Source organism: Plecotus auritus (genome assembly GCF_963455305.1).
Source record: "Plecotus auritus genome assembly, chromosome: 8".
Taxonomy (NCBI): domain Eukaryota; kingdom Metazoa; phylum Chordata; class Mammalia; order Chiroptera; family Vespertilionidae; genus Plecotus; species Plecotus auritus.
This window is the reverse complement of record NC_137782.1, coordinates 20,124,657-20,151,195: the sequence shown is the minus strand read 5'-3', so window position 1 is coordinate 20,151,195 and position 26,539 is coordinate 20,124,657. Positions and strand designations below refer to the sequence as shown.

Sequence of the window (26,539 nt, the reverse complement as noted above, 5' to 3'; positions counted from 1 at the left end):
GTACTGTGCAGGATTAAAAGATACGGTGAAAGTAATGGATATAAAATATGAATAAAGGGGAGAGGGGAAAGAGTGAAAAGAACTCCAAATGTATTTTTCTTGTGTTAGTTACATATAGACCACACAGTCAGAGACCTTTAAGAAAAGGATAATTTATGGACAGAAGGTACTTATTTTAATGGGAAAGAATTATTTGTTCCACAAAAGGAGGAAGAGTGATAGAGGTCTAGGTATAGGCCAGTCATACCTAAGGGGGCCAGAGCAGGAATGGAAATGGTGTGCAGCCTATTGTATGAAGTAAGGAAACAAAAACATCCGAACTGGACATTGACATCCCACAGCCCGATGGAGTCTACCCATGAAGTCAGAGGCACGTGCCAGTGCAGCCGTTCTCAAAATGTGCCCCAGAGCAGGAGCATCAGCGTCACTGGGCACTGCTTAAACAAATGCGTATCCTCAGGCCCCAACCCACACCTGCTGAGTTAGAAACGCGAGCATTTTAATAAGCCTTCCAGGTGATTCTCATGAACGCTGAAGTGAGAACCTTGTACTGGTGTGATGGAAATAGTGTCATCTGTTGATCAGACTGCTGGTGAGTCCTATCACCTGCAGTTTTATAAGTAAATTTCCCCAAATTATCTTCTCAGTACAGATATGTTAGAAATAGTTTCTATCTAAAGAAATGATCGATGCACTTAAGCACACAGTGCTAGGAAACCAGGAGCATCTATGAGGTAGAAAATGAGCCGAATTCATCTTGCCCAGGTCTCTCCCTTTGTCATCACTTTTACCCATTCTTATATTATGTGCTTCTTGTGATTTTGTGTGTTGATAAAAGGATTTAAGCTAATATCGGTTTAGAGCGAGATCATCAAATAAGCTATTTTAGCACAAAAATGAGTCCTTTAAGTGTAAAATCCTTTTTAGAGAAACCAGTTTGAGATGTACTAAAGTGATTTTTTTAATATAGCTTTTCCTGGCTTAAGAGTTGCTCTTTATTCTCTCTCTCCTATTCCTCACTGCTTCCCTCTCAACTTCTCCATGACACTTAGCTTTTCCCCTGCCTTTTCCTCACAGTGTGCCTGAGAAGAGAGAATCTGTGTTTAGAGTCAGGTTTGGGTTTACAAATATCAGGAAGGTCTTATTTTAATGGCTGCTTCTGTTTGCCCAGTAATGCCCCCCAAAAAGTGTCACCTATTTTGTAAGTATTTGATTTCCAGTGTGCTTGGTGCTGCCTAGAAACTTTGTTCAGAGTAGTTTCTGGAGAGTGTTGAAAGATAATATTGTTTGTAACAATTAAGGACAGTTCCTTCCTGCGCCCTGAAGTAGGCTGATTTAGCAGTCTTCCATAGCCAAGTCAGTCAGCATTCACAATTGTTTATTTATAGTTTGAAGAAGTATGTCAAATCTCTTATGTATTAGCAGCCGTACTGTACACCGGACACCCATTATACCAGCCTGAAAAGTATTAACTGGGCGGAATTCTAATACTGATTATGTAAGTAATTTATATGTGAGGCAGAACTTCTAGGTCCAAGCTTCTCAGGAGGAGGCAGCTTGCCCTGTCCTTCTTTCTGTAAGAGAAAGTTTTTGTCCGCAGATTAATCAAAAGCACACTGATTGTGGTGCCATTTAAATCCCTAGATGATTAGGACTTCGCTAATAAGCCTGAGTGACCCGCTCTGACTATAGAAGTTACACGTGTCCATCTTTGTAGGTGACACTGATTTGTGGAAGCCCTTTCCATACAATTCGTTTGGACACGTCAACTGTGCTGAACAGATGTTGGCATTTTTGCATGCACAGATATCCCATACAATTCGAGCTGATTAGTTCTTGTTGAGACATGCAGAGACATGAAGACTGTGCTCACAGGCACCTGCTCTTTCTGTTTGGAGTCATTGCCTGGGCTGGCCTCCTGCTTTAAGTGCCTGAGTCCGCTCTCTTCCTTCCCGCATGAAAAGTGCCACTTGTGTTGTTTCCACACAAAACCCATCCCTCCCCTCCACGGCAGTGTTTTAGGACAGTCTTCTGTGAGCAGGGCTTAGTCTAGATTAAAGAACAAAAAGGCTGTTGCAAGTAATAAAACAGCTTAAATAATCTTCTGACTCATGACTACAGCCAAAATATGCCCCCAAATTATACAGTATACAATACCTCAGTGATTTCCAGACACTAAAGAAATCGTGTATTATAAATATTGTTGCAGTAATTTTTCTTTTGAATTTTCATCATCACTCACTTAATAGCAGTGAAGCAAGCAACATCTGGCCACTATTTGAAAAGCTTGTCATTTCTGTTGTCATTATAGTTAACTTTATCTCTTTACACCTGTTTTCTGCAAACTGTATTATTCACTATTTTTATATTATCATAAGTATATAAGGCTCTCTGCAATAAATCTCTCCTTATATCAAATTAATTTTCAGCCAATGGGCTCTAAAGGCCCAGTGAAACAAGATAAAGTTGAAGTGTGGATCTCTCATATGAATGACACTTGCCTATCAGAACAGAAGGGGTCTTGTAAAGATGGTGGAAATCCTGAGGCAAATAAAAGAGGTGGAAAGGGTTCATTTAGCCTCTATCAGCCAACCCAATTATTCATTAAACAGCTGTACTTTTATTGTCTTATACCACTTACAGATGACCTCATCACCTATTTGTTTACTTGTTTGTTTGTCTCCTTCCACTAGAATATGAGTTTTCATTAAAGCAGGCTCTTTATATTCACTGATGATTCCATAGTACCTAGAACAATGCTTTATACATGGTATGCATTCAATAAGTGTTAGTGAATAAATGTTGTCTTTTTTGTTATAAAATTCACCCATTTTAAGTGTACAGCTCAGTGATTTTTGGTAGATCTACAGAGTTTTGCAATCAATACTAAGTCAGTTTTGTAACATTTTTGATCAGTGTTGATCCATTAAAGACTGTGCCTGCTGAAGGATTCCTCGTGCCCAATTACATTCATTTCTATTATTACCCTCAGATGTAGGCAACCACTAATATGCTTTCTGTCTCTATAGTCTTGCCTTTTCTGGACCTTTCCCATATATGGGGTCATACAGTAGATAGCCATTTGGTTTTTACCAACTTACTCCCTCAGGACTGGAAGCAAAAATCTTTCACTTTCTATTTTAATGAATAGTTTCACTAGGTAATAGAATTATTTTTTATTGAAAAGTTATTTGTAAGTCTTCTTATTGTCTCCTTAAAGGTAATGTTGGCATTTGAGAAATTTTTATTTGTCCTTGGTTTTTGGCAATTTTACTATGATTTGCTCTAGGTGTAGCTCTATTTATATTTATCCTTCTTTGTAGTCACACAACCTATTAAATTTGTGGCTTGATACAGTTTTGAAAAATTCTCTGTATTATCTCTTTATTATTTCTTTTTTTAAAATTTCTTTATTGATTAAGGTATTACGTATGTGTTCTTATTCCCCCATTACCCCCCACCCCCTATTCATGCCCCCACCCCCCTGTTGTCTGTGTCCATTGGTTAGGCTTATATGCATGCATATATGTCCTTTGGTTGATCTCTCCCTCTTTCCCCCACTGTCCCCTACCTTCCCTGAGGTTTGACGTTCTGATTGGTGTTTCTCTGTCTCTGGATCTGTTTTTTGTTCATCAGTTTATGTTGTTCATTATATTCCACAAATGAATGAGATCATGTGATATTTATCGTTCTCTGCCTGGCTTATTTCACTTAGCATAATGCTCTCCATCTCCATCCATGTTGTTGCAAATGGTAAGAACTCCTTTTTTACTGCAGTGTAGTATTCCATTGTGTAGATGTACCACAGTTTTTTAATCCACTCATCTGCTGATGGGCACTTAGGCTGTTTCCAAATCTTAGCTATGGTGAATTGTGCTGCTATGAACATAGGGGTGCATATATCCTTTCTGATTCGTGTTTCTAGTTTCTTGGGATATATTCCTAGAAGTGGGATCACTGGGTCAAATGGGAGTTCCATTTTTAGTTTTTTGAGGAAACTCCATACTGTTCTCCTCAGTGGCTGCACCAGTCTGCATTCCCACCAGCAGTGCACGAGGGTTTTTCTCCGCATCCTCGCCAGCACTTGTCATTTGTTGATGATAGCCATTATGACAGGTGTGAGATGGTACTGCATTGTTGTTTTGATTTGCATCTCTCTGATGATTAATGACTTTGAGCAGGTTTTCATATGTCTCTTGGCCTTCCTTCTGTCTTCTTTTGAAAAGTGTCTATTTAGATCAGTTGCCCATTTTTTGATTGGATTGTTTATTTTCTTTTTGTTAAGTTGTATGAGTTCCCTGTAAATGTTGGAGATTAAACCCTTATCGTTGATATCATTGGCAAATATGTTCTCCCATGCAGTGGGCTTTCTTGTTTTATTGATGGTTTCCTTTGCTGTGCAAAAGCTTTTTATTTTGATGTAGTCCCATTTGTTTATTTTCTCTTTAGTTTCCATTGCCCTAGTAGCAGTATCAGTGAAGAAATTGCTTCGGCATATGTCTGAGATTTCTCTGCCTGTGGATTCCTCTAGTATTTTTATGGTTTCCCGTCGTATGTTTAAGTCCTTGATCCATTTTGAGTTTATTTTTGTGTATGATGTAAGTTGGTGGTCTAGTTTCATTTTTTGCATGTATCTGTCCAATTTTCCCAACACCATTTATTGAAGAGATTGTCTTGATTCTATTGTATGTTCATGCCTCCTTTGTCAAATATTAATTGAGCATAGTGGTTTGGGTCGATTTCTGGGTTCTTTATTCCATTGATCTATATGTCTGTTCTTGTGCCAGTACCAGGCAGTTTTGAGAACAGTGGCTTTGTAATGCAGCTTGATATCTGGTATTGAGATCCCACCTACTTTGTTCTTCTTTCTCAGGATTGCTGTAGCTATTCGGGGTCTTCTTTATTATTTCTTCCTTGTTCTCTCTTTTTCCCTTCCCTGGTACTATAATTACATATATTTTAGGCTTTTGTCATCATTTCTCTATGTCTTTTATATATTTCCATTCTTTTACATCCATTTTTTCATGTTAGTCTTGATATTCTCTGCTGACATTTATTTCAGTTCACCAATTGCCTCCTCAGATACATGTTATCTGCCAAGTTTTTTATCTTATTTATTGTATCTTCATTCTTAACATTTTCCATTTGATTTTTTTCTAGTTTTTTCCTCTACAGTATTCTTTATAATACCATTTAATATCTCACATAAATAATAATTACTAGTACTTTAAAGTCCATGTTTGAAAGAATGCCAATATCTAAATCTTGTGGCTTATTTATGTTATCTCTTTTCCCTCTTAACTCTATTTTTACTTTTTTGTTTGCTTACGTATTTTTCATTGAATGTTAGGCATTGTCTATGAAAAAAAAAAAAAAGCTGGATATAATATGGATCTCTGCTTGATGATACCTTTCTCCAGAGAGAATTTGCTTTTTCCCTGTGCAGGCTGTTCGCATTGATTCATATGCCCTTAACCCAGTCCAGGACTGAGTGGAGTTGAAGTTCAGCTTTAATATGTACATGGGCTTTTCTATTTCATTTTTTACTGCTTACTTTTCAGGGGTCTTAATTGAAAGCCTGAGGTTTTTGACAGGACCTCTCTTTCTTGGCAGGCTCTGAAATTCGAATTTTGTTTCCAGCGCTATGAGATAACTTAAAGTTCTTCTCAGCCAGCACTTCCTAATTTAGAATGTCTTGAACAGAAACATGACAACTAATGTCAAGCTGTCTTTTCCTGTCTTCCCTCTATCTGGAATCTTGGCCCCTTCATGTTCTCGCTACCTTAGTAACACTTCAGTGCTTTCAAACAGATTTTTAAAAATATTTTGTCCTCATAATTATTCATAAAGGGAGGTTGACAGAAACACTAATCCACAATGGATTCTGACCAACGTTTTTGAGAATGGAGGCACTGGCCCTTGAAGAAATTATGGAGTACTTAACCAATGAATTCTAGAAAGGTTGTTGGTGCCTGCCTCCTTCTGTAGTTCCTTTTATGCCTTGGCCAGGCATCTACCCTCTACCTAGTTCCCTTGCTTTCCAAAGATCATTCAACATAATGTGTAGATCTGAACACTTGAATTTTAATTGTCATTTTAGTTTGTTAGTGTTTTGGCCTGTGGTACTCCTTTCTTCTTTGTCTTTTATACTTACCCCATATAAATTTCATGTCTGATTCCTTCAGATACTGAGTACGGATTCTCTTGCCTTTGATTATTTTCTTCCAACTGCCCACCCTTTGGCTCATTGGCAATCTCCTGTATTAGGTAGGCATAAAAAATTTAAAGTCAAACTTCTTTTTTCCCTCTTATTGATTTTAGAGAGAGAAGAGGAAGTAGGAGGGGGGAGGGTGGTAGATAAAGAGAAATATCATGTATGGTTGTCTCCAACACATGCCCCGACTGGGATGGAACCTGCCACCTTCTGGTGTATGGGACAAGACTCCAACCAACTGAGCCACACTGGCCAGAGCTAAAGTGAAACTTCTTTAACATAGCATTTACACCATTTGTTCTATGGTACCTACCGAGCATTTTGGCCTTATCCATTTCCCATCACACTGTTCACAATGCTTTGGACTACTTAGAGGTCACCATACGTAATCATTTTCACAATCTCTATTCTCTACCCATATTTCCCCTTCTACCTAAAATGTCTTACCCTGCACATGAAGCACATCCTCATACAGACCTTTATCATTAATAAACTCCAATCTGTCTTCCAGAATTTAGTTTAAATTTCTCCTCTACTATGAAAACTTCCCAGCTTCCCCCTACACCCTGCTAAAGGCAAAACTAATCTCACTAATACTCCTCAACTCTTCGTAGACCTTATCACATAAAATGTTTTTCCCCTTAGCCAAAATCTGAGGGCCATAGACCTTATCACATAAAATGAATCCCTGGCAGCTGGCACAGTATCTGGCAGATCCTTCCAGATCTTCATCCTGCCTGCCCTCCCCAAGGTGGCAACCTATACTTCTAGATAAAATTATAGAGTGGAAAGATATACTGAATGTGTTTATGTATAGTATTTTGTTTATATATACTTTTCCCTTCTATTGTTAGATACACAAGACTTCTCTTTTAGCTATAGAAGATGTGTCCATTTCTATATTTTCCCATATAATGACTTAAGAAAAGGTAATTATTCCTCCCAAAATGTCTGTCATCCTAACCTTTTCTTCTCACATTTAGCACCAGAGCAGCTCCTTGAAGTACGGAACAGAGGGAAATAAGTTTATTTTAAGCATTTTTCAAATAGTTCTAGGACTGTATTTGTTTTGGGGTATCATTTTACACATTGAATAACACTATTAACTGAAAAAGGATTTATGGGGGAACTGCCCAAGAGACCTAACATGACTCGCCAAAAATAATAGCACTCCTAAGTAGCAGCACTAGAATTCTAATCAGGTCTTTTGACCTGGCCCTGGCCAATCTGGCCCATTGGATAGAGCGTCGGCCTGTGGACTGAAGGGTCCTGGGTTCAATTCTGATCAAAGGCACATGCCCAGGTTGCGGGCTCGATCCGCAGTAGGGGGTGTGCAGGAGGCAGCCAATCAATGATTCTCTCTCATCATTGATGTTTCCATCTCTCTCTTCCTCTCCCTTCCTCTCTGAAATCAATAAAAATAATTTTTTAAGGTCTTTTTGACCTGAATTCAAGTTTACGGTCAGTGATTCCATGCTTTCTTTTCATTTTTATAGCAACTCAACAAATTCCAACTTTCAGGAAATGTAGTAATTGGTTGAAGAATATGAGTTTTAGCCTTTTCTGAGACTGGTAGTTACTGTTAAAATTTTTGGCAGGCCTGTGATGTACATACCCTACAGCTGGTATTGCATTTGGTGTCTGTTGCTAGTATTCTGTCATTTATACATTACTGTGTGCGTATATTCTTTTAAAACTCATAATTACTGACTTTAATGTCTTTTAGATTTAATATTCCTAAGTTGTGCTACAATCCCTATGGGAACTAGAATAAGTTATTAGAGCCTTGCAAATGTGTTTGCTGCATTCTGTTATTTTTCTCTTCCACTGATGGCCTACAGCTTCAGCTGAGCAGTAGAGAAGCTTAAACCTCTAGGGCCCATTAGATTTAACTTGTTTACTGCATTGATATCTATATGTTAAATGACAAGAGAGTTCAGGTTATTGAATAATTTAAAATTCAGCTCTAATTGGTGTCATGTGACCTAGAAAAGGCCATGGATGACGCCAGGAGCATGCTGTGAATTTCTTATAAATAATTCATAAATTAGATGATTCATTTGCCTGGCTGTGTTGGTAAATGCAAAAGTTTGTAAGTTATAACTGATGATATAACACCTGTAAGTATTTAGTTCATAACACTGGAAGGTAATCTACCTTGATGATCTTCTAGCAAAATCTTCCAGTATAGGAGAGTTAATTGCACTGGGGAGAATGAACATTTATTCAGGATGAGACTTTGGCAAAACATACAGTGCAGCTGTTGCATTACGTAGCTCTGTCAGCTTGATAACTGGTTCATGTAAGCCTGACTTTAAAAGATGCAGCACGTCGTTCGGGCCTTATTTCCCACGAACTCAAAGTGTTCTGCAGCCAATGCAATGACCTGCCCCACACACAGTAATTCAGGTTTAGAAATACAGGGTGTCCCAGAAAGGTGTATACACACTGTCTGTAGGTTCTATTACATTTTGGAAATGAAATGTATTTTAATAAACTCTGCCCTTATAGTTATTCAACGTGTGTATACATTTTTGGGGGGCGGGGGGACACCTGATATTTATTTAGGTCTTGAATTTCTGACCTCTCAATAAAATGAAAAGCACAGGGAAAAATTTTAAAGTTACAAAACTGAGATTTTCATTCTTATAATGCTATCAGTGGGAATATGAGGATTGTTAGCGAGGTGCTTGCCATGATAGTAAATTATTATTTGTTGTCAAAGGAATTACCAATAAGACCTATTGGTACTATTGACTAATCCTGTGATTAACAACTCATAAGTAAGTACATTGTAAGTAATCACTTCCTCATTGTGCAAAGGAAATAACCTGTTGTAAGAAATAATAACTGCAGTTTAGTTCACATCTCTACTTTTGGCTCTAAAGCAGAGACTATAAAATGTTTTTCAGAAACTTATAGAACATCACTACTTTCTTGTTGATGGTATTTCACAAAGCAGCACTGCAGTCGTTAATTATAGAATGTGAGAGCATGGAAAAACCCTGGATTACCATAGGAATAGTATGTGATTTCGTGTGTTCATGTACATGCTTACACCCCTGCGTGTACATGCATATATGTATACAGGGTCATATCATACATGTTTATCAACATCTTTATTTCCTATGCAGTCTATTTAAAAATATGCCATATTTTAGAAAGTAGGGGGTGTGCAGGAGGCAGTCTATTGATGTTTCTCTTTCATCGATGTTTCTATCCCTCTCTCTTCCTCTTTCTCTCTAAAATCAATAAAAACATATTTTTTATCTGTGTCCCTGGATTATGCATACATGCATACAAGTTCTTTGGTTGATCTCTTCCCTCCCATCCCCACCTTCTTTCTGAGATTTGACAAACTGTTCCGGGGGTCCTCAAACTTTTTAAACAGGGGGCCAGTTCACTGTCCCTCAGACCGTTGGAGGGCCGGACTATAGTTTAAAAAAAAACACAAACTATGATCAAATTCCTATGCGCACTGCGGGCCCGGGATGAGTCGGCTGCTAAGCAGGACAGGCAGCGGCACCCGGCGGGCCAGGTAAATGTCCTCGGCGGGTTGCATGTGGCCCGTGGGCCGTAGTTTGAGGACCCTTGAATGCTTTTATAAAAGTCTCTGGATCTATTTTGTGCATCCATTTACTTTGTTCATTATATTACACATATTAATGAGATGTGAAGGCCAGTGGGGAGATTGTGGGGAGAGGGGTCTAAAAAGAGTCAATGTGGGAAAATAGGGGACATATATAATACTCTCAACAATAAAGATTTTAAAAAACAAAAAATAAAATAAAGCTAATAATCATGAAAAAAAACATTTTTAAAAAATGCACATATGTAAATAATGTTAAGGAACAAAAGTCAGAATATAAAATAATACATATATGCTATCTATTGTTATGTTAATCATACATGTATTAGAAAATATGTGATAATGTAAAATAGTTGATTTAACTTTCTGGAACAGTAAAAAATGTATCTGTCAGTTTTAAAATATAATACTTCTATAAAAAGATAGTTTTCCATACAAAATAGCACACGATAAATGTTAAATATTTGTGTTGACAGTAAGTGGTACCAAAGTCCACAGTAGAAAAGCTTAATGTGTACTAGAGCTTCCTTTTCGGTGTAAAGTAAGGTTAATTTTTTTATGAGGCAGTTTGTTGTCAGTTTCGCCATAGGCCTCGCTCCTTTTCTGCAGCTGTAATCTGCTCAGTGGCACCTGCGGGGTGTACAGGATAGCCTGTCCTCCTGAAGAGAACAAGGTCTCCTCCCCAGATGCCACTCATTCTCATTTTAATAGAATTCCTTTTGAATTGCTTTAGAAACTCAAAATCTTAAGTAACATTGTAATAGCCATCTTTTATCCTAGAATAGGAAACATAGTATTGCTGTATATCTCTGTTAGCTGGCATTTTTTTACCAATCAGACATGATTTTCAACTATTGCTAAGTAAACTGGTGGGATTTTATTCCCCTTCTGCTAGGGATCTCAATTATTTGTTCCTTCTGTGTCTCTAGAATAGATGAGCATCTCAACTGTTTATGAATTATTTACAAAGAAGTTCTGGTAAACTGAATAATGCCCCACCCAAAATATGTCCATGTCCTAATTCCTGGAACCTGTCAGTGTCATTTGATATGGTATAAAGTACATTGTATGAAAAGAGACTGTACAGATGTGATTACGTTTAAGATCTTGAGATGAGGAAATTGTTCAGGATTACCTAATCAGAAACCAGTCCTTAGAAGAGGGATACAGAAACCAGATATTCCATGATACAGAACAGTAGTTCTCAAAGTGGGTCCCAGAGCCTCACTGGCAACAGTAGCACCTGTGACTTCTTACAAATGCAGATTTTTCAGTTCTGCCCCAGACCTCCCGAAAGAGAAACTCTGGGCATGAAAGCCAGCAATTGACATTGAACCAGCCCTCCAGGTGATTCTGATAGTTGTTAGAAGTTTGAGAATCAGGGTCTACACTAAGTTTTGTTCTCCCTAATAGAACAAGCTTGAGGCTAAAATGCTGGGAAAGCTCACTGTGACTGTCAAAGGTAATTTGCAGCTGCTTCCTTTCTGCCTGGGTTTTATCAGACTATAATCACTTGAACAACTTAATTGAAAAATCACTTATGTTTATAGCTGGAATTAAATGTTTTGTATTTAAATAACCACTTTTGATTAGAATCATATTTTTTTGAAAGTGTTGGTTTTATCTGTGTTCTGTAAAAATACTTATAAAAACTCATCAAATTTCTGGCGGTAACTTACATCCTATTAGTATAAGGTGAAAGGTTTTACATCAAATCTCATGCTGTGTAATGGCCAATCAAAGAGTATTTCAAAGAGTATTTAAGGTGGCTCAATGGATTTCCTGGCTTAGTATTCAAAACTAAACCTTTTAAGATATTAATATTTAATGCTATATTTTTTGCCTCTTCTCAAAGTTGATTTTATGTAGCCCTCATTATTTGCAACTCCTGAAATCTTGCTTAAGCAGCAAGTAGCAACACTTTCTTTTTCTCATCCTTACGGATTTACTGAAATCTCGATTGTTTGAAAGTGGATTTAGCTTTGTGGCACGTGTTACTTTAGCTGTGTAAATACCAGCATTTGTTATTTAAGAAGATAAAACAGCTTTGTTTTGGTGAAAATATATCATTGATTTCTGAAAAGCCAAAAGAAATAACTCGTTTCATTGTGCTCCCATTTGACAAGTGGTCTTGTGGTTCCTTTTAGGTTCTCAATAGGAAGAGCACTCTCCCGTCTTCATCTGTGGAACTGGATGGGTCTTACTTGAGTGTAGCCAAACCACAAATCTACCATCAAACCAAGCAAAGGCCTAAAAACCAGGACTCAGCTTCGGAACCCTCTGTGGAGTTCAGAAATAATTCTTTGAAACCATCAGCGCTTCATTATCCCAAAGAGGATCCTGACATGATGCCATCAGAAACCAGAACATGTGATTATGGATCCCCAGGGAAAAAACTAGCAGATGTAGTCCCTACAGAGAAAGTTTCTTCAGAGGCATTGAAGATGAAGGAATGCCAGCACCTTAAGCCCACTTCGTCTAGACTGTGTTGTGCTGATAGACTTTCTAAAAATGCAGATCATGTTCCCGTTAGCCATCCTACAGACATGGCCCCTCAATATTCCAAGACACACCCGGAATCATGCCATTATTGTGGGCGTTCCTGGGCATCTCTGATGCATGGCCAAGAGGTACTGCAGCCCAGTGAAATTGATTTCAAAAAGCAGCTATCAGAAGATAGAAGGCAGCAACTGATGCTTCAAAAAATGGAGCTGGAAATTGAAAAGGAGCGCCTTCAGCATCTGCTGGCCAAGCAGGAGACAAAGCTTCTCCTAAAACAGCAGCAGCTTCATCAGTCTCGCCTGGACTACAATTGGTGAGTCCTACCTATTCTTTCAGCAGCGTCTGTAGCTTGGCGAGCACAGGATAAAATGACTCTGCGTTACTATAACAAATGTGTAGGAACAGGTTCCTTGGGGTCTTAGCTTTCTCAGGATGAGGACAGATTATGACTACTAAGTAAATTCCACTGTCATCTTTGGAAGACTTGAAAGATTACCTTGTCTTCCAAAATGTTAGCTTAGAATATTTACTACTAAGGAGTGCAGTGTAATTTTTGCCAGATTCCAACGGCAATATTTTTTAATGATATCACCATTACACAAAATCCTTCACTGTTTGATGTCATTGTAAAGAACATTAGGCATTAAGTAAAAGCTTGAGATTTCAGCATGTGAAATCTGATTGTAAAGAAATATGATTAGCTGTCATCATTCCATATTTATGTCTCTCCACCATAACATCCTATCTAGTAAAAGGCTAATATGCAAATTGTCCCCCCGGGTGTTCAACTGGGAGACGGGGAGTTTGATCGCTTACTATGACATGAGCCGACCACCAGGGGGCAGAGCGGAACATGGTGGGAGACCAGCGGCAGTGGTGGGGCTCTGAGAGAGTGAGGGAAGGAGGAAGCAGGGAGGCCAGGAGGCCGGGAGATGGGGAACCGCGTGGTGGCGGCGTGCGGGAGGCGAAGAAAGGAGGAGGCGGGGATGGGGGGGAACCTGATTGGCCCTGATCGCTGGCCAGGCCTAGGGACCCTAGCTGTGCACGAATTTTGTGCACCAGGCCTCTAGTAAAATACAATAAACTAGAGGCCTGGTGCACGAATTTGTGCATAGGTGGGGTCCGGCCACCCGCCCCAGTGGAGGTTGATTGGGGCCAGGCTGGCAGGAGAGAGAGGATGCAGGAGGTTGGCTATTGGCCACACCCCCAATCGGGGTAGGGGGGCCAGGCTGGCCAGGGGGGAGGGGCCATGGGTGGTTGGCCTGCCGGCCCCGCTCCTGATTGAGGTGGGGGGGGGCTAGTCGGAGGGCGGGGCCATGGGAGGTTGGGGGGAGCTGATCAGGGCTCCCATATGGCCGGTTGGCCGCTGCAGTGCGCATCATAGCAACTAGTCATTCCAGTTGTTCTGTCATTCTGGTCGCTTGGCTTTTATATATATACTAGTGACCCGGTGCACGAAATTCGTGCACATTAAAAGGGGATTAATTAGAGGAAATAATTTAATATTGCTATTTTCCCTTTCTCTATAATAGAAGTGTCAGAGATGAAAGAAAATTAGTAAAATGTATATGAAAACCTTCCTCCTGTCAGAGTCTGGGGCTCACCACGGGACCCAGAGTCAAGTCCCTGCCCATCCACATGCAACTCAAAATTGCATGAGACACAGACCAGACCCAGCTGCCCCCTTTACCCCCACTGGGCTAGATCCAGACCAGACCAGTCCCACCTTTGTCAAGCCTTGCCGGGCAGGGGGCATAGCCTCAGGTCCCCTGGCCTGGCGCCAGTATGGGGGGCGTGGCCTGAGGTCCCCCAGCCCAGACCAGGGCGGGGGGCGTGCCTTGAGGTCCTCCATCAAGCCCCGCCAGGTGGGGGACACAGCCTGAGATCCCCTGTCAAGCCCCGCCAGGTGGGGGCCGTGGCCTGAGGTCCCCTGTCAAGCCCTGCCAGGTGGGGGGTGCAGCCTGAAGTCCCCTATCAAGCCCCACCTGGTAGGGGGTGCGGCCTGAGGTCCCTTGGCCTGGTGCTGGGGCGGGGGGAGCAGCCTGAGGTTCCCTAGCCCAGCATCAGGATGGGAAGCGCACCTTGAGGTCCCCCGTCAAGCACTGCCGGGTGGGGGGGTGCGGCCTGAGGTCCCCTGTCAAGTCCCACAGGGGTGGAGGAGGGCATAGCCTCAGGTCCCTGCTGATTGCTCGTTAAGGCTCCTTATGGGAACTTGGCCTCAGCTGTGGGTGCAGCCATCTTTGTGATGGAGTGATGGTCAATTAGCATATTCCCTCTTTATTAGATAGGACTAGAGGCCCGGTGCACAAAATTCGTGCACGGGGGTGGGGGTTCCTCAGCCCGACCTGCACCCTCTACAATGTGGGAGCCCTCAGGGGATGTCCTACTGATGGCTTAGGCTCACTCCCTGTGGTTCTCTGCTCTCTGCAGACCTGCCTGCTCGACGCCACCGCAGGCCCTGGTGTCTGCTCTCTGCGGGGGCCTGCTTGCCCCCCGGTGCCACAGCGAGGGGCATGCAGGGTCCAGCTGTCTGCTCACTGCAGGGGCTCTGCTGTCTGCTCTCTGTGGGGGCCTGCTTGTCCCCCGGCGCCACAGCGAGGGGCATGCAGGGTCCGGCTGTCTGCTCACTGCAGGGGCCCTGCTGTCTCCTCTCTATGGGGACCTGCTTGCCCCTCGGTGCCACTGTGAGGGGCAAGCAGCGCCCTGCTGTGTGCTCGCCACAGGGGACTGACACACACTTACCACCAGGAGGCCGATGCTCAACGCAGGAGCAGTCCTCTGGTAATCAGTGCACTCCCATGGGGGGTGTGCTGCTCAGCCAGAAGCCAGGCTCAGGGCTGGCAAGCGCAGCTGTAGTGGCGGGAGTCTCTCCCGACTCCGCGGAAGTGCTACCAAGCAGTGGTGGTATGCGCAGTGGGCCAAGATGAGTGTGAGCGGCGCCCAACCCCAGCTCGGGCTCCTCCCTGGCTGCCTGCCTCTTGGCACATTGCTACATCCCTCGGGGGATGTCCAACTGATCAGGCCTAAACCGGCAGTCGGACATCCCCCTAGGGGGTCCCAGATTGCGAGAGAGCACAGGCCAGGCTGAGGGACCCCAATCCCCTGCATGAATCTGTGCACTGGGCCTCTAGTTTAAAAAATAAATTGTTCTTCCCTTAACAATTCTAACAGTTTTTGGTAAAGTCAAGGTTTCTAAATATAAGATTGTGTCACCTGCCAACAGACAATTTTACTTTTTTCTTTCCAACAGGTATACCTTTTGTTATTCTTGTCTAATTGCTTTGGCTAGTATTTTCAGTATTATGTTGAATTGAAGTGGCAGCTATGGATATGATGGTCAGGATCATTTTAATTAGTGTTATTAGAATTTACACTTTAGACTCTGGTGACCAAAACACACTTGCTTAAAAATGGATATGGGAAAGCTTTAAGTTTCTAGAGAAGAGATTTAAAGTGCTCTTAAAACATCTATAATGTTGAGTTTTTAAATTATATTCTAACCAACTCAGTCTTCCTCCACTCCTCTATAAGAAAAGAAAATTTAAATTATTATGAAACTGCTTTGTCTTTATTAATGTATATTTAGTATTTTTTTATAGATTTTTTAATTTGAAAATAATTGCTGGATAATATAGCTATAAGAGAATGGTCTTTTAAAGATTAGCATTCAGTTTCTTAGGTTCCACAGGATAAAACTTTCTCTGAATTTATTTTTACAGGTTAAGAACTCAAGCTGTGTTTAACTCAAAAGAACTGATTGCTGATAACAAGCTTACTAAGCCCCGAGAACTCAACCTGGATATGAACGGGAGTGACTCTGGACCAAGGTAAACTCGGGCAGTGGGTCAAGGCAAGAATATGTAGGACATAGATATGAAGGATGTGTTTGGTGTATAGTTAAATCTCCATATTGGTGAATCCAGCCTTCTGATCACATGAATAAATACATTCTCATTATAAAATTTTGAATATATATAGAAAAGTATAAAGGAGAAAATAAAAATTATTCCTGTATTCCTACCATTCAGAAACTATCTTTTCAGCCCTTTTCCTGTTTTAATCTTTCTTTTTAATTACATATTCTATATTTAGTAATAGGGATTATGCTTATATAGAATTTTATTGTTTGCTTTTTTCACTATATCATATTTTGTGATGCCATTACATTTTTATGAAAACACAGTAATTTATTCACTCAACAAATATTTATGTGTGACATCTATTATTCAGTATTTATCTATAAGCCTGTTGTTGGATAATACAGGATTTTGCTATTATAATTATGCTTTGAAAACCCTTTCTGTAAATAAATAATTTACTTTATCTCAGCCTATTTCCTTGGTATAGATTCCTATAAGTGGACTGCTAGCTCAAAGTATATATGAATCTTTTAAGATTCTTTTTTTAAAATATATTTCTTTATGGATTTCAGAGAGGGAGGAAAAGGGAAAGATAGAAACATCAGTGATGAGAGAGAATCATTGATTGGCTGCCTCCTTGTCCCCCACCCCCACTCGGGATCGAGCCCGTAATCCAGGCACGTGCCCTGACCAGGAATCGAACCAGTGACCTCCTGGTTCACAGGTCAGTGCTCAACCACTGAGTCACGCAGGCCGGGCACGAGCTGGGTTTTTATATTATACATTTTGTTTCATATTCCACCTTTTTTTTAATGAGTTTATTTAAGCCAAACTAATAACAGTGCTGAGAAGCAAGATCTCAATTGCTTTTTCATATTCCATTTTATTTTTAATCAAACTTTGCTAAATTTCAAAAGAAAAATATTTTATTATAAAAAATAGAACATCCAAAAACACATCAAGAAATGACCTGTCCTATTTCATTCCCCATTCTATTCCCTATTCTGATTGTCTTGGTTGAATTCATGTTAGTATCCTTCTATACCTTTATGCCTCCATATATGTACAATATCTATAAATATTTGAGATCAAACTGAACACATTACTTGTTAATTCCCACCCCCATCCCTCACTGAACAGTAGTACTTCATGGTCTTCTATCAGATTTTTAAAGTAGAACTATGGTAAGCAGAATAATTGCCCCCAAAAGTGTCTGTGTCCTAATTCCTGGAACCTCTCAATATGTTACCTTACATGGTAAAGGGACTATGTAGATATGATGAAGGGATTAGACCTTGAGATGGGATGTTATCCTGGATTATCTGGGTGGTCTCAGTCTAATCACATGAGTCCTGGAAACTGGGGAGCCTTTTCTTGCTGTGTTAGAGAGATGAGATGGAAAGAGGAAGAAAGATTCCAAGCATGAGAATGACAACTTGCCATTGCTGGCATTGAAGATGGAAGAAGGAGGTCACAAGCCAAGGAATGCAGGTAGCCTTTAGAAGCTCAGAACAGTCGTCAGCTGGCAGCCAGCAAGGATATGGGTACCTCAGTTGTCCAATTGCAAGGAACTGAATTCTGCCAACAGCCCAAATGAGCAAGGGAATAGCCTTCAGAAAGGAACATAACCTAGCCAACACCCCAGTATTAGCCCAGTAAGACCTGTGACAGACTTCTGATCTACAGAAGTATAGAATAATAAATTTGTGTTGCTTAAGCCACTAAATTTGATAATTTGTTATAGCAGCAATAGAAAACTAATTCAAATGCTAACTCGTTTCGTATAAATGCGTAACAGTCCATGGTTTCTATGAACACTGTTAACATATCCAGCTTTTCCATTGTTGGACATTGAAATTATTTCAAGTTTTTACCACTACACAATGCTATAACAAGCATGACTGTACTTATTCTTTTGTTCTGCTACATCTGTTTATTAGGATAAATTCCCCAAAATAGAATTGTTACTTCTACATACATATATTTCTATATAATTTATAATTATAAATTACAAGATTCAATACCAATTTTCTTTTGCAAAAAGTTGCAGCAATTCATACTCCCCACTTGCAGTTTATGAAAGTTTTCATTACTGCTGTTCGGGTAAGTGTAGTGAATGCTTTGGCAGCTATTGCTTTAGTTTAAGAGATGGACGTGCTTTAAAAGTTCAGGTACTCCTGGGCGTCCATATCCTACATTCAGATAATTATGACAAAAATAAGATAGAACCATACACTACTTTCAAATAGTATTTTCTAATATGTATTTGATAAAGGCCTTTAAAATGTTAACTGCAGCCCTAGCTGGTTTGGCTCAGTGGATAGAGTGTTGGCCTGTGGACTGAAGGATCCTAGGTTCGATTCCAGTCAAGGGCACATGCCCGGGTTGCGGGCTCCATCCCCAGTGGGGAGTGTGCAGGAGGCAGCTGATCAATGATTCTCTCTCATCATTGATGTTTCTCTCTCTCTCTCTTCCTCTGCCTTCCTCTCTGAAGTCAATAAAAATATATATTTAAAATTTTTTAAAATGTTAACTGCATTTAAGAGTTTGACAGTCATTTGCCAGTAGAACTCCCCAGATAAAATTTAATTTTAAGCTAAGTTTTGTTTATTTGGAAATTTAAATTATCTTAGTATTAAAAATATTATGTACTTAAAATATTAAACTGACTCAAGTGAGGCATTAAGAATTTGGAACTAAAATAAATGAGATAACGAGGAAGTAAAAAACATATTTTTTATAATTAACAGCTCATTTTGAGTTAATTATATATAATTACCAAAATCTAATTGCAATTTATTTTCTATTATCTGTGGGAAGAATCACAGGCAAGGGAGCTTACATTGCTGCCTTCCTGCATAAATGCTATAGAACAGTGGTCGGCAAACTGCGGCTCACGAGCTGCGCCGTGGTTTGCCGCTCTGTTGACTAATGAGTGCCGACCACTGCTATAGAATGAGAATGAATAATATGTGAGGCTTTAATGACAAGTAGGAGCCAATAGTGGGGCACAGCTGAGCCAACCATTGGAAGATAATTATCACATGAGAGATGGTAATGACTTAAAAATTCACGAGCAACTCTGATTGCTTATAGGTTCTCTGGTTTGTTTTTTATTTAGTTTGCTTGAGATTTGTTTGTTGGCTATGCAAAGATGACCTTTATTTAAAAAAACCCCACAAACCTGGCTCGCTAAGTACTACAGGAGATGTGAAAAAGCTCCTACTTCATATACTCTAATAGTGGAGTAAGTCACATATATAAATATTGATCATCTATAGACTATACGGGCTATAAAAGAAATACAGATAAACTAAGAAGAGGTTTGTGGAAGAGGTAATATTTGAGATAAGTCCTAGAATTTTGATAGGTAGGCATATCTATGGCCGTGTGTGTGTGTGTGTGTGTGTGTGTGTGTGTGTGTGTGTTTCAGGTGGGAGAAGACATGAAAGAGTAGATGTAAAGGAAGGAAATCACACAGTATATGTGGGGCATCCTATATAATAAAGAGCTAATATGCAAATGATCATCACGCTGTAATGGCTCAGACACTCAACACTGGGGAGAGAGGAATGGGGACCAGCCAGGCACAAATGAGCTCGCGAGAGAGGAATGGGGACCAGCCAGGCTGTGGCCTGGGAGAGGGACAAGCCGCACGCCCTGTGGTCCCGGGCACCAGTGGCTGCGCCTGTGCCTGCAGCCTGGGAGAGGGACAATCCACATGCCCCACGGTCCCTGCGGTCCCGGGCGCCAGCAGTTGTGCCTGCACCTGTGGCCTGGGAAAGGGACAAGCCACCCACCCCGTGGTCTTGGCCGCCTGCGTCTGCAGGCCGGACGAAGCCACCCATTCATGGTCCCCTGTGACTGTGGCCAGCCGGAGGAGGGAATCCTGGGTCCCAGGTGCGGGGCAAGGCAGAGGCGGTTAGGGGCGATCGGGCCAGCAGGGGAACAGTTAGGGGCATTCAGGCTGGTAGGGGAGCAGTTGGGTCAATCAGACAGGCACGCAGAAGTGGTTAGGGGCGATCAGGCAGGTAGGCAGAGGTGGTTAGGGGCGATCAGGCAGGCCAGCAGAGGGGTTAGGGGTGATCAGGCAGGCAGGCAGGCGAGCGGTTAGGAGCCAGCAGTCCCAGATCGTGAGAGGTAATTAGACATCCCAGTTTGGAGAGGGTGCAGGCCCGGCTGAGGGACCCTCCCCTCCCTGTGCACAAATTTCATGCACCGGGCCTCTAGTGTAGAATAAAAGCTGAACTCCTTGGCTGGCATGGTGTTCTGCATGAACTCTGGCTTACCTCATCTCATACCACGCCCCTTCTAAACATTTAGTGACCCCTACTCCCATTTTAGTTAAAATTCTAATTTCTTACCACAGCCTTTATGTTCTCCTATCTTGACTCTGCACTTTCTTCCTTGCATCCTGTGATCCAACTTCATTTGGTCTTGGCTCTCACTTCAGTTTCTAGTACATGCGGCACCATACCTATAGCTGCCCTTAACTCTTTAATCCTGTCCTTCCTCATGTTAACTTCTTTAGATAAAAGCTTAAACATCATCTCCTGAGCGGATACTTCTCTGATCACCCCATTGTTCCCTGTCTCAGTACTCTTAAGTCCCATATACTACCACCCAATTGTGAGTTTCGTGAGTGCAAGGATTATATCTTGTTACGTATGATATGTTATAACATCTATGTTATGAAGATGGTATCTTCAGTAGATAGTAGGTACCCATGAAATATTTGTGGAATGGATTTTTTAAAATGTTTCCTCATTATAGCATGAAGGGAGATTATCAGCTAAGAAAGGTGACAGTAAGGGTAACATCTAGGAGGAGGATGGAGATACTTGGAATAGCCTCAAGGGAAGGTATAATAAGTTACCAAAAGATGATCAATAAAAAGTATTGTATTCATAATGTAGAAATTCTCTAGAATTGATAAGATAAACTACCTCAAATAGGCAACTCTTGGAAGAGTAATCCAAATAACCAGTATGTATATAAAATCATCTTATAAGTAATTCTGGAAAGATGAAAATTAAAAACAACAAAAACATAACATTGAAAAGTCTAGTAATATCACATGTTAATAAGGGTGTGGAGAAACAGGTACTTTGATACACTGCTGGTAGGTGTGCAAGTTGCTAGAGCTACTTTGGTGGTCAATTTTGGAATATCATTTTACAGTTATTTTTAATTATCATTGATAATTGGCACCCCAATTATCTTACATTCTATACTTTATTCTTACATTCTATACTGAGGCACCTCCATCCTCCACCCTTGTCACAAACACTGGTTTTTAAATGATGGCGAAAACACTGAAGCACAAGCCTGCTCAGGGCTCTTCCAAACTATTATCTACATGTGCTGAACTTCACAGGTTGACAGCGTTCAAATAGGAAAAGACAAACCCACTGCCCCCTTGTATGTGGTGTCCTTTGAATTAGCTTCCACATGAAGAAGCTAATAATTTAGCTCTGGATAATTTTTAATCACATTTGTCGTCTTAGTATATATTGAATTTGTGAGGTAAATATTTTCTAAAATATCAGTTCATAGATTTTTCAAGATGTTAAATTCTTTAGCTGCATAGCATTTTTCCAGGTAGATGAGGCTCAGAGGTAGAGAACATCATCTATAGAAATTAGAGAAATTTCCTGAAGAATATTGGTGCTACCACTGGTTAAATACAAGGAGTTGGACAATCTATACTAATAATAGAGGAATATGCAAATTGTCTGGGATGCCGTCACAGTAACAATAATGACCGAACAGAAGGCTGCATGGGGTGACCAGGCTGGCAGGGTGGTTAGTGAGGGATGACCAAATGACTGAACAGCAGGCTGCGTGGGGTGACCAGGCTGACAGGGGAGGGCAGTTGGGGGTGATTGGGCCAGCAGGGAAGCAGTTAGGGGCAATCAGGCAGGCAGGCAGGTGAGCGGTTAGGAGCCAGCAGTCCTGGATTGTGAGAGGGATGTCCGACTGCCAGTTTAGGCCCGATCCCAGTGGGCAATCAGACATCCCTCAAGGGGTCCCGGATTGGAGAGGGTACAGGCTGGGCTGAGGGACCACACCCCCCTCATCCCCATGCACAAATTTCGTGCACCGGGCCTCTATTAAATTGTAGAAATACACTTTATCTGCTGTACACAAACGGATTGAATAGTGGTAGTTTTCACCCTTCGCTCTATATAGTTATACAAATCTTTGGGAAAGTACTTTTCTTCAGCAATGTTAGTGGGATTGCGGAGTTGGATGTTTCATTGCCACTTGAGTAAGTTTGCTTCAATAACCTCATTCCCAGGTTTATTTGGAATAAGAGCAGTTTGATTTCTTTTTAGACAGTGACTGCCTAGCCTGTTCCAATCTGCAACATATGGGTTCTTGTCACAATATGGAGCAGAGGTGGCATCTTGGATAGTGAACATTGTTTCCCAGGAGATAAAGAAAGACAGTAGTCTTGGAGGTATCAGCTGGTTAAAAGTATCACTTATTTTTTAGCATTTTTTTTGCAAGACCCAATAAATAGAGATTAGCCTGAAGCCTACAACTGCAGATTTAGTTGTCATGTCAAATCTTTGGTAGAATTCAATGGACCGTTTTGGATATTATGGCCTAATTGATAAAATATATCCAGGTCTTGATTCTTTTTTTCATTCTACAACTACATAAGATATTTCTGTAAAAGGAATCTATAAATATACGGCTGTGTTTCATTTATACATCTAAGTATTGCTGCTCAGTGGGAAGAGGGAGTGAGAGCTAAGACAAAATGGATGGAAGCCAAAAGCATTTTACCAAAACATCACATTGATGTATAAGGCTTTTATGTGTAAAAGAGTGGAGAGAGCAAGGTTAAGACTAGTAATTATTAATTTGATTTATTTATTCTTGTTTTCAGACATCCCAAGAGTTCTCTCTGAAAGGACATAAAAATTTTAGATGCTGTAAAAGATTTTTATTTTTAATTAGCAATAGCTTTTTGAACTACCTGAGTATACTTTAAAAATTTATTTTTGGATTCAGGACAATTGGATGCACACAGGACACACATAAAAACACAGAAGTTTGGAAAACAAGTGCATTCTTTTATTTGTAGTAGTCTGTATGGAGGGATTCCTGGGTAGATAGGGTAACTGGAGGTTTGTTTGAAGATAAGATGAAAAGAAATAATGACTGTGTTTCTGAGCATATTTTTTATCATCAAGTGTCTGAGGAAGTGGTTGTGATCCTGATTGGCCCATGGTGGTTTGTTGTAGGTGGATGCCTGTCTCAGAAGAACTGGATATTACATATGAAACAGTGCTAATTTTTTATAATCCCACAGAGAAAATTTTATATTGAACTCAACTCATTTGCTTTTCATATTGCTCCTGTGGTGCAGAGGATTGATTTTTTGTGCTGCTTTTGCTATTTGGCATTTTCTTCTTTGGTAAACAGTGTATGCAAGCCTTAATCCTTTAACCTTGAATCTGAGCCCTGGGCTATTTGATGGAAAAAGAATTTTTCTTTGTTCCAAGATGTGGCATGGTGAAGGATTGTATTAGTCAGGGTCAACCAGAGAAACAGAACCAGTAGGAGATATATATTATGAGACATATTGCAAGGAATCCGCTTAGGGCCAAAATGAAGTTCATGGCTGGCTGCAGGGAGAACAGGCAGAAAGCTCAGGGACAGGCTGAAGCTGTGTTTTCAGGGAAGCCTCAGCTCTGCTTTAAAGACTTTTCAAGAAATTGAATGAGGCCCATCCAGATTACCTAAGATTTGGGAGATTGTAATCACTTCTGCAAAATACCTTCACCTAGATTCGTGCTTGGTTAACTGGGGACTGTAGCCTAGCCAACTTGGCATATCAAAAAGACCATCTAGCCCACCCGTTGTCAACTTAGCACCAGGTACATCTCCTCAAACCATACTTAATCTCCAAATAAAGAAAATAAAAGGCATATTAACATAATACAACTTCTCCCACATACACCTGAAACATGCTAACCCATTCCCCACAAGAGAATGTGAAGTCCTGGGTGATGGTCACTCTTCTCATTGAGGTCCTATGATGTCAGTGCTGTGGTATAAAGGTAATTATTACTCGTGCATCTTAAGTTAGGTGATAAATGGATAAGAGAGAAAAGAAAACAAAAATATGTAGTGAATATACATATACAAACATACCCATAACAGAGTAAAGAAGAAATATTCATAATTATTATAGTTCTCATCTCTGCAACTGGTCACATGGCTGTAGTTGGGATTTATAACTACTTTTTTCCACTTCCCATCTTGCTACACTTTGCTGTCAGCAAATACTTCAACTGCGCATTGTTCTTTGTGTGGAAGGGGGAGAGAGAGAGAGAGAGAGAGAGAGCGAGCTGACAAGGGAAACACAGAAAAGACATCTGGTGGCATTGCATGTCCAACTGATTTTAGAAACATTGAATTTGTACTGCCTTTTTGAAAAGTAGATTTCCTAGGACACGAAGTAATGATGTATGTCAGGAAAATATGCACAAGCGTGGAATTCCATACTCCTGGGAATGGATCATTACAAGACAATGAAGTGCAGTGACTTCATAGCCCAAGCACTGCAATGAGACCGGGATAGAATCTCAGCTCTGCCACTCACATTAGTTGTATGAACATGGATAAATAATTTACCTTCGCTAAGCCTCAGTTTCCCTACCCCAGTGGTTGGCAAACTGCGGCTCACCGCTTTGTTGACTAATGAGTTTGCCAACCACTGACCTAGACTCTTGATTCTAATAATTACAGGCTGTTGTTGTTCCTTGTGATTAAGCCCCTATCCCAGCGGTCGGCAAACTCAGTCAACAGAGCAGCAAACCATGGCTCGCGAGCCGCAGTTTGCCAACCACTGCCCTAGCCTTTCTTAAGAAAACTTCATTGGATGGTTGTCAGACTTAAGGGAGAAGCATTCTCGCTTGCTGTTGTTATACTGGAGAGCATTTTGGTAAAATCAGAGACAAAGGAAAGCTGGAAGTCTTATTCTGCTCTTAAGAATCCTTGACTGCCTGCTGCTAGCATTAAATTCCCTGAAAGGAGATGAAGGCAGCCTAGTTCTGACAAATGAAAAATTAGTCATAATTAGATGTGTAACCAAAACTTGAGAAAAGAGAAGCATGAATTTCTGATCTAAGACTCAAAAAGATAAGAGTGAAAAGAGTCGGGAAACTATCAAACGTATAATTTCTGACCATGCAAACAAATCAGTTGACAAATTAAGGGAGGATTCTTTCGATTGTGACTACAGAAATAAGAAGATACATCAAAGGGTATATATAAGAGAATTTCAAAGAACAGCAAGAACACTATCAAATATACTAAAGCCCAGAATAGGCTGAGGGTTTTAAAACATGCTGTGGATGACTGAAATAGCTTATCTGATTTTGTTTAAAGACTTAAGGGCAAATCAAGGATAGGCTTATTATTTAGGACCTAAGATATGCTAGCACATGGGCAAGGAGAATGAAACAATCCTCAGTTATTTTCTTCTCAAGAAGAAAGATCTTTGGTCTAGAAAGAGTAGAACAACCATTTTTACAAGAAAACTGAAGCAAAAGATAGATGAAGAGTTGATTTAAAATATGTATGGACACACATTCATGTACATATAGATATAGATATGCAAATTCGGTTCTTCCAGCTTGTTTATCTACATCTCAGTATCAAAACAGTTCCTATAGATTAGGCCGAAAAACCTTTACTGTTAGCCTTGAGGATTTGTAGACAGCTGTGGAGGTGCCAGGAGGCTAAATATGGATAAATTTCTTTTAAAATACAAAGGAAATGGATTCTGCATATTATATGCCAATGAACTAGACATTAATTCTGGACTTGATTCTTAATTCTAAGATGATTTATGATCTGAGAAAGCAGATAGAACATATGGTTACCCTGCTCTCCTACAGAATACCTCTAAGCTGACAAAGAAAAGATGTTTGGAAAACCCAAACTTATACCTTTCATCTTACCCATTTCAAATAAATTTGTGTCCTGTTGCTCAAGTAAAAAACTGCATAAACCATCTTGATTTATACCCCTCCTTCTTTCATCCCCCATATCCAGTTCATTAGTAAGTCCTATGGACTCTACTTTCAAAAATATTTGCTTTGTCATCTTTCCTCCCTCTCCACTGTATCCAACCCACCATGTCCATTGGTATTATTGTGTGGCCTGCCAACTGGTGTTCCTATTCCTGCCTATAGCACCAGCAACCCATCCTTGACACAGTAGTCAGAGTGGTCATTTTAAAAGATATGTCAGAATCCATATCCATCCTCTGCTTCAAGCTCTCCAATGCCTTCTAGTCATGTTTGACATACAAATCTAAACACTATCAATTTACCACGCCCTCCATGCTGT

General features: G+C 40.5%; 1 protein-coding gene across 6 annotated transcripts in view; it reads left to right on the top strand.

Annotated features, from left to right (window-relative positions):
* Positions 1 to 26,539, top strand: part of KIAA1328 — a gene marked incomplete at its 5' end in the record, with an annotated part of 171,547 nt that overhangs the window by 87,711 nt on the left and 57,297 nt on the right. For all 6 annotated transcript variants that reach the window (XM_080686364.1, XM_080686368.1, XM_080686369.1 and 3 more), the window contains 2 exons: positions 11,951 to 12,618; positions 16,025 to 16,132. In XM_080686364.1, the coding sequence (XP_080542490.1) occupies positions 11,951 to 12,618; positions 16,025 to 16,132 (776 nt within the window). The remainder of the gene's footprint in view (positions 1 to 11,950; positions 12,619 to 16,024; positions 16,133 to 26,539) is intronic.